Raw genomic sequence first — 8,366 nt, forward strand, 5'->3', positions numbered from 1 at the left:
GCCTGCGGGGCAGATCTGTGCAGGCCTTAGCAATGGGTTAGAGTCATACAGTTATAGAGCTTTAGGGGTTGGAATGGAGCTTAGAGATCATCCAGCCCCAGCCCCTGCCCTGGGCAGGGACACCTCCCACCAGAGCAGGTTGCTCAAGGCTCAGCCAACCTGGCTGTGAACACTGCCAGGGTTGGGGCAGCCACAGCCTCCCTGGGCAACCTGGGACAGTGTCTCACCACCAGAACAGCAAAAACCTTTTCCTCATATCTAGCCTAAATTTCCCTCTTTCATTGTACCCATTGCCCCTTGTCCTGTCCCTGCAGCTCCTAACACAGATCCCTCTGCAGCTTCCCTGGAGCCCCTTCAGCTCCTGGAAGGTGCTCTGAGATCTCCACACAACCTTCTCTTCTCCAGGCTGAACAGCCCCAACTCCCTCAGCCTGTCCTCACAGGGGAGATGCTCCAGTCCTCTTATTAACTTCGTGGTCTCCTCTGGACTTGCTCCAGCAGTTCCATGTCCTTCTCACATTGAGGGCACCAGAACTGTGTGCAGTTAGCTGCCAATTCTAGTGTGTGTTGTAGCCATAGGGAAATCCTTCCCTTTCTATCAGGCTCCTGATTTTTAGTGTGTTTGATACTCTGCTCTACCACAGTGACTGCTGGTCAGACACTGTCTGAAACCACAAATACTGGAAAACCAGTGCAGGAGCTGTGTCCTTACTGGTATTGGTGGTACTGTGTCTTTACGACGTGAACACACAGTGCTGTTCCAGGAACTCTGTCCACAGTCATAACAGTGGCTGCAATGACTGTCCATAAACAAATAAAGATAAATAAGGCTTTGCCTGTAATTAATACCTGAATTATCACAAAGTTGCTTTCACTCTTTAAGAGTTTTAAGACTTTTTCCACTTGTTTTTGCATCCGTTTCCCTTTGAGTCTTGCCAAAGAATGCTTCACTTTTAGTGATTGCAGACAAGGAAATAACCATTTCCTCAGGAGAGTTTAACTCTGCTTTTTTCTCCTGGGACTCAGGTTTGTGTAGACATGGTTATATATACATATATATATATATTACATCTATACTGTCTGTCTGTGTATATCTGACCTTATTGGGTTATAATAACTGTAAACAGCGACTACAAGTGACAAAGTGCTGCATACAAAACAGTAGAAATTGTGGCATTTCAGTGCACTGTGATCAACTTAACATTTATTTGAGTTAGGATAAGCTTTATTTTAAAACATCTTCAAGTTTTCTGTTTGACTAACAAAGCTGCATCGAAAGGGAAAAGGAAAAGCCACTGACAGGCTGCTTGCTCTTGGGGCATGTTTTGAAAGTCAAATAGTCATGATAAAACATGAATTCATTAGCTTAACATCATTTATTTTGAGTGGAAATTACCATGCTGGAAGAGACATCTTAGCTGGGAGGGAAGGAAGCTAAATTATTGGCAGTGCAAGGGAGGAGCCTCTCTGGCTTGTCTGGAATGAGACTTTCCTCCTGGGGGAATCTGGAAGCCTTAAAAAAAGCTGTCGCTGACAGGGAGAGAGGAGTCTAGTCATTGCTCCTCAGCGAATGCTCTGTTGACTCATCTGTGAACCCTTTCATCAGCTGCAATTTATTGTTTTGTATTGTGTTAGCCCATAAATTGTAGCCTTCACTCTGAATTTTCATTGCTTTGCTTTGGAAGAAGAACTTCTGAATGTTTGGGGATATTTTTAACCTGTAAACTGCTGCTGGTATGTGTCAGGAGTGTGGTAGATAGATAGATAGATAGATAGATAGATAGATAGATAGATAGATAGAATATAGATCAGTGTGTGTGCAAAACTTACCATGGCAAAACCTTTTATAATTTTCAGATGATGCAGAACATGATTCCCAAGTCACTGAGACCCATGAAATTCTACTTCACTACTGTGTACCAAGAAATCTGGGTTGGTGTGGCACTAACAGCTTATGTCTACTACAAACTTTCCTTTGGGGGTAAGTTACACATTATAGTCTTCCTTAGTTTGTAAATAAGGCTTAGAGAAGAGGATATCTGTATCAAATCACACAAAGAGAAGTGAATACTCTTGCTTAGGGCCAGGTCTTTGCCACAAACATTTAGAGGGTTTAACATGCTCATGTTACACTGACAAAGACACTCAAATGGCAGTGGAACTGTGCCCATGTTATGGAGCTTAGGTAACATGGAATTTGGTTTTAAAAATGCACATCTGACTTGCTCAAGAGCTGAAAAAAAATCCAGTTTCTAAATGGTTTTCTTGTGTGAAAGAGTATTTTGGGCTGTGCAGCTCAAAATGCAAGTTACATCACTGAGCATACAAGTGTGTGTTACTTGGTGATACTGGATCACTTTCCCAGAGGAAGAAACAGAACATGGGATATAAACATACTGAGTGTGAATGGCCAAGACCCTTAAAGCAGAAGGGCACAGCAGATCATGGTGTCTTAGAGGTCCTGTCTTTCACTTGAGGCTGTGCTGAAAAATTCCCAATCAAACCCTTTATTAGCTGTCATGAGCAACAAAATATTCTAAGGTGTAAACAAAGTTCACAGGGAAAGGAACTGGTTTCCCATTGCTGTGGGAACAGCTGAGTGATACCCCCTCAGCATTCCTCTAGCTTTGTCCAAATCAGGTGTGTCATGTCCAAAATTTACACTGCACTTACAAGCTTAAGTAAATCTAAGCGGTTGAGCACACAGAGAGGAAAAAACAGTTGAACTTTGGCTTTAAGCTTTCATTTCAAGGCCAGTTCAAACTGGACAGACTGATTCAAGTTTGTGTTTGTGTCATGATATTTTATTGATGACTTGGATGTCATGGTGTAGGGTTTTGAAGCCAAAACCTGGATAATGGGCTAAGCTTTGTTTTCAAGTTTTTCACTGCTGTAGGCCTTTCTGCACATTGGAGAACAATTTTGTAAGGAACACATGGATTTGTAGAGGAATATGTTACAGAATAACTGAGGTTGGAGAGGATCTCTGAGCTCACCTGGGTCAAACCTCTGCTTGAAGTGATTAGATCCGAGTTAGCTCGGGTTGCTTAGCACCTTATTCCTAATTTAAAGTATCCCCAAGGGAAGAGATGGCACAACCTCTTATGACTGTTTTCTTCATGAATGATGTTTTCCATCTGGTTTTGTCTGACTACTGGGAATCACTATTTTAGCAGAAAAATGACAACAGGGATGTAAAATGAGTTATTTTACTTACAAAGGAAGTTTTAAAAGCAAACTGTTCTCATCACCTGGGTTTACATCCTTATGTTGGGTGTGTGTTTATCCATATAGTATGTAAACCAGCACCATTCCATGTCTGTTTCCTTTGAACTATAGGAGAAGTCCTGATGGTTACAGTTCCTAAATGCTTGGGGTGTTGGTTAGTTAAAAACAGCCTTTAAAATCCACACACAATTTACTGAGCTGTACCATGGCAAGTCCATGTTGTGCACTTACTAACTCTTACTCAAGCTGAATTAGCAAACCATCACAGGTATAAGTTGATCAGTATTTGCCTGCAAAAGGTAAGTAGGAAATATATTTTTAACTGTCATTGCTCAGCATGTTTTTTTTCCCTTTTTTTTCCCCAGGCAAAAAAGCAGTGGAATCCAGTAAGTATTCAATACCTTAATACCTGTTGTATGTTTTACATGAGTGCAGTAAGAATTAGCTCAGAGTATTTTAACCAAGTTCAGTTTTCAAGTTAGGGATTTAGCAAATGTTTAAAACTGCTTCAAAAGAGGGAGTTTGGGTTGTATTGGTGGTTTTACTACCTACAAACAGCTGTGAGTCTGCACAGGTGTTACCTCTGTCCTGTGCAGAGGTTTGAGGAGTAGAATTTAAGTTGTACTCCTTGACTGTGTGGGGGAGGAATTCCTTTCAATAATGGGAACGACCATTCAATGCAGTCACTGAAATCAGCAGGATTTCTAGAATAGCTGCTGGTTTAGCTGTCAAGAAAGTAGGAAGTGTAAACTTGTCCTCTGTATGTTTGTATCTTTATAAAGTAGTGTTCATGGACAGTTTGTTCTGACATCACACTGGGAATTATCTCCACATGAGCTGTTGTATCTCAGTGACCTTTCTGTACCCATTTGCTCCCAGTTGGGTTTGTACATGCAAACATCATTTACATGTGTAATGAGAGAAAATACTGCCCAGTAGACTTTAATAGCATAAATAAACTTCAGTTGTGAAAGAACCACAGCAAACCCAAGGAAGAACAGATGTTTGTCTGTGGTAGTGCTTTAAAACTTGGGAAAGAATTGGAATATTGGCCAAGTTTGAAGGGTTTGTTTTACTTGAATTGCCAATTCCTGTGCTCAGCTGTAGGTTCAGTTGTCAGTTCTGGGTTGGTTCCTGGATTGGTTTGTTCTGCTGTTGGAACAGTCTAAACCATGTCTTTGTTTCAGAGTCCTCTGGTTCTGGCCATCATTAAAGATCCCTTCTCTCCTTGGAATATGAATTTGGTGGTTCCTCATCTCTACTCTCAATGAAGCAAGTTTTAACCATAGGGAAGTCATTCTCAAACTGTACCTGATCCATCTGCTGTAATTGGAGAAAGAATGACAAGGAATTAAAGATGTTGGACTAAGCATGCTGGAGTGTGTTGTTAACCTGGTTTTTAGAACAAGCATTTCTTGTTTCCTACAGTTCTCCCAAGTTCTATGTTCAACTTCTTCAGTAGTGCTTTGAAAAACACCAAATTTTTACAACTGAACTTCCTGATAGAATTAGGTGACATTTCTTAAAATACCACTAAGCCTCCTTTGTTTCTTTTTCTTTTCCCTAGTGATGGTTTTTTTGGCTGGAACTTCTGAAATGCTTTGTTTACTCTTCCAGTGTCATTTAATAGGATGCCAAGTGTGAGGACTTAATTCTCAGCTTTTTGTGAGCTCGTGGTGCAATAATCAAGGGTACAACAATTTATTTTTCAAACCTTATTTCTTACAGTTCTTAATTCTGCTAGGTTCAAGAGCAAACCCTGAGTTGTTCTGCGAACACCATGTAAAATATTGACAGGTGTTTGTTAAAAGCATGTTGTTGGCAAGTAGCTTTTTTTGTCCTTCATATTTAGTAGGGCTGAGGAATTACTCTGAAAGGCTCTTCCTTTACTCACAAATTTTCCAAGGAGTAAGCAGCAACATGTTCCATAGGAAAGTGGATGTTACATGGACTCTCCTCTGCCATTTGAGCTCCTGAAGGTCTCAGACTTTAAAGGGAATACTGAAGTCACAGGCTGTGGCAGCAGTTAATAAGTGCATAAACAAACACTGAGCTGCCTTCCAAGAGTTTTCCTTTCTCCTGACAGTCACACATGTATTCCTAGGATGGGTCATTAGTGGGTTTTGCAGGTTGCTGTTGGAAGTAAGTCCTCAGTGAGTCTGTTTCAGAGACTCCTATGAAAATCAGTGTTCAGAACTGTCCCTGCTGAATTCTCTACCGAGGGAGTAGTGTAAAAAAACCAAAACTGGACTTCATATCATGTTTTGTTTAAATTTAGCCTAATCTGCTTCTGAGAAGATTAAGAGGCTTAAGTCATTTTAATGACTTAATGCTTACGTACATCTTTTTAACCACTGAAACGTCTTAAATCTTTCAGCTTGATTAAAGTTGTGCTTTTCAATCTCCCTGACTGCAGCATTGGGCCATGGCTGAAATATTTTGTTATTTGACTACTGAGGGACTTGATCACTTTACCTGCTGATGGTGAACACTCCAAACACTGTGTTGCCTTTAATTTCTTCCTAGTTTATCCTTCTGCTTAAACTTATTGGCTGCACCTACTGAGTAGAGGAAAATAACCAGTCTCATCTCTCTGAAAGCTTTTAAAGAAGGCAGGTACAGCATCACTGAATTTGAAAATAATCATCTTTCATGCTTCCTTGACATTTTGTCCACATTTCTCCTTGTTGCACCTTCCTGTGATAGTTTTAGGTGATTCTTTCATCATTCCTATGTGGGTTTTCCTGTGTTTCCTCAGCACATAAGAGTGAATGAGAAGTAGGAAGAACTTATTAGTTGTTTTTTTGGGGTTTTTTTACATAAAAGCATCCAGAAGAAAGGAACAGAGAATGAAAACTAAAATAAAATGAAGCTTCAAATGAACAGATATTAGGCCAGTGGTAATTAGAGGGTGGGGGAGCTGTGGTACAGTTAATAAGCAGTTCAGATTGAGAATTTATGCCAGGTGAGGAGCTCTGTGTGCATTTGTAATGCAAATTTATGATCACTAAGTTGTAGTTCCTAAGATACCACACATACTTGAAGTGACCTGCTTTAGCAGTTTTCAATTACAGAGCTGAGGAAAGCAGAGCAGGGGGAAAAACATTAATCACTGCAGGATTTGCTTCACCTTAGCTAGGACCTAGAGCATTGGCCACTGAGGTATGTCAACGTGCTGCCTGATCCCCTGGGTGTTGGTTGGAAGGCAAGAGGAGCATCTGCTAACCTGCCCTTGGAGCAGCTAACTGCACTTCTAGGTAAACTTCACCTACTTTGAGCCTTAATGCTTCTTCCTATCTGATGTGCTTGGTTTTCTTGTAAAAAAAGTACCTGAACAGTGTCTGGGTTATAAAAACTGCAGTTTCTACTGAAGCAAGGCTATGTACAACTGGTTCTGCCACTGGTGCTTCTCTGTCAGGGATCTGTCAAGGCTACTGAATATTCCTTCCTTTGTGATTCTTAAACAGCTGCAGGAGACAGGGGAAGGAAAACTGGTGTTCGTGTTCAAATAGATGTTTGGGTTTTTACTGGAGTCAGGTGTCTGGGTTATAAAAACTGCAGTTTCTACTGAAGCAAGGCTATGTACAACTGGTTCTGCCACTGGTGCTTCTCTGTCAGGGATCTGTCAAGGCTACTGAATATTCCTTCCTTTGTGATTCTTAAACAGCTGCAGGAGACAGGGGAAGGAAAACTGGTGTTCGTGTTCAAATAGATGTTTGGGTTTTTACTGGAGTCAGACACAGAAGGAGGATATTCAGTCAGTGCTTGACTGGAAGCAGAAAACACACCCATGATGTGTAACTCCTGCAGTGCTGTGTGTGTACCTCCTGCTCCTCTGCTGAAGGACTTCAGGTGGTGTAAGAGACAATAGAGCAAAGTTAGCTAAGGTATTGTGAGTGCTATTCCATACTTAAGAGTGAGATGTGGAAGGAGGAATGAGTTTTCATTGCTGCACTAGCATCTGGAGCATAGCCCTAGGCAGACTGGACTACCCTGGAAGTGAATACTCTTATTTTACACTGTGCCTTTTTTCCCCTCCTAATTTAGCCAAGGTGATTTCTAAAGCTAATTTAAAACAAAAAGGTTTTGTTGTTCCAGGAAAGTGTCTTTACAGACACTCCTCAGCTTCTGAACAAACCCATTTTCTATGCAAATGACTGTGTAAGATCAAGACTTTCATCCATGGAGGAAACACTCACCATGATTCACAGCTAAACACTGGTGGGGGATACGCTCACTGCCCATGGGCAGACCATGTTGTGTCCATTTAGCTGCTGCCTCTAGTACTGACATTTCTACAAGAGGATTGCATTTCAACTTTAGTAAAATACTTCAGCAACTGCATTTTTAACTCACTGCCTCTGTTAAGGCATCAGCAGTGACAAAACCTGACTGTTTACTACCTTTGCCATGTTAATGGAACATCAGTCTCCTGTAGGGCTTGAAGAGCCTCATGCAATTGCTGCAGCACCATCTTGGCTAAGTTTTCCTGTGGCACTGGCAATGTGTGTGTGTTTTGAAATGGATACAGAATGTGAAAGCTGAGCAGTAGGGAGATGTGTTAATAATGAGGATACTAATGCAAGATGTGGTCTTTTTACAGTACAAGTACTTCTGTATTTGCCCCCCCCCCCCCATGCAGGGTCTTAGTTCTGCAAGGTCCTACATCTGGGCCATGGCAATCCCAGGCACAGCTACAGGTTGGGTGGGGAAGGAATTGAGAGCAGCAATGAGGAGAGAGACTTGGGGGTAATGGTGAATAAGAAACTCCCCAAGAGCTCCAGTGTGAGCTCAGCCCAGAGACCAACCCAGGCCTGGGCTGCATCCACAGGAGTGTAGGCAGCAGGGCAAGGGAGGAGATTCTGCCCCTCTGCTCTGCTCTGCTGAGACCCACCTGGAATACTGCACACAGTTCTGGTGCCCTCAGTTTAAGAAGGACATGGAACTGTTGGAGCAGTTCCAGAGGAGGTCACAAAATTGATAGGATTGGAGCATTTCCCCTGTGAGGACAGGCTGAGGGAGTTGGGGCTGTTGAGCCTGGAGAAGAGAAGGTTGTGTGGAGACCTCAGAGCACCTTCCAGGAGCTGAAGGGGCTCCCGGGAAGCTGCAGAGGGATCTGTGTTAGGAGCTGCAGGGACA

At 42.1% G+C, this 8,366-nt stretch overlaps 1 protein-coding gene across 1 annotated transcript; it reads left to right on the forward strand.

The window, feature by feature from the left end:
- Nucleotides 1–1,856: 1,856 nt before the first annotated feature.
- On the forward strand, nucleotides 1,857–1,980 carry LOC103801650 (chromosome unknown open reading frame, human C14orf2; the record flags this gene model as incomplete). Its single annotated transcript, XM_009074073.1, has 1 exon — nucleotides 1,857–1,980. A coding segment is annotated over exon 1 (124 nt), but the record flags the coding sequence as incomplete, so codon positions are not given.
- Nucleotides 1,981–8,366: the final 6,386 nt, after the last annotated feature.

Source organism: Acanthisitta chloris, unplaced genomic scaffold (assembly GCF_000695815.1).
Source record: "Acanthisitta chloris isolate BGI_N310 unplaced genomic scaffold, ASM69581v1 scaffold20874, whole genome shotgun sequence".
Taxonomy (NCBI): Eukaryota; Metazoa; Chordata; class Aves; order Passeriformes; family Acanthisittidae; genus Acanthisitta; species Acanthisitta chloris.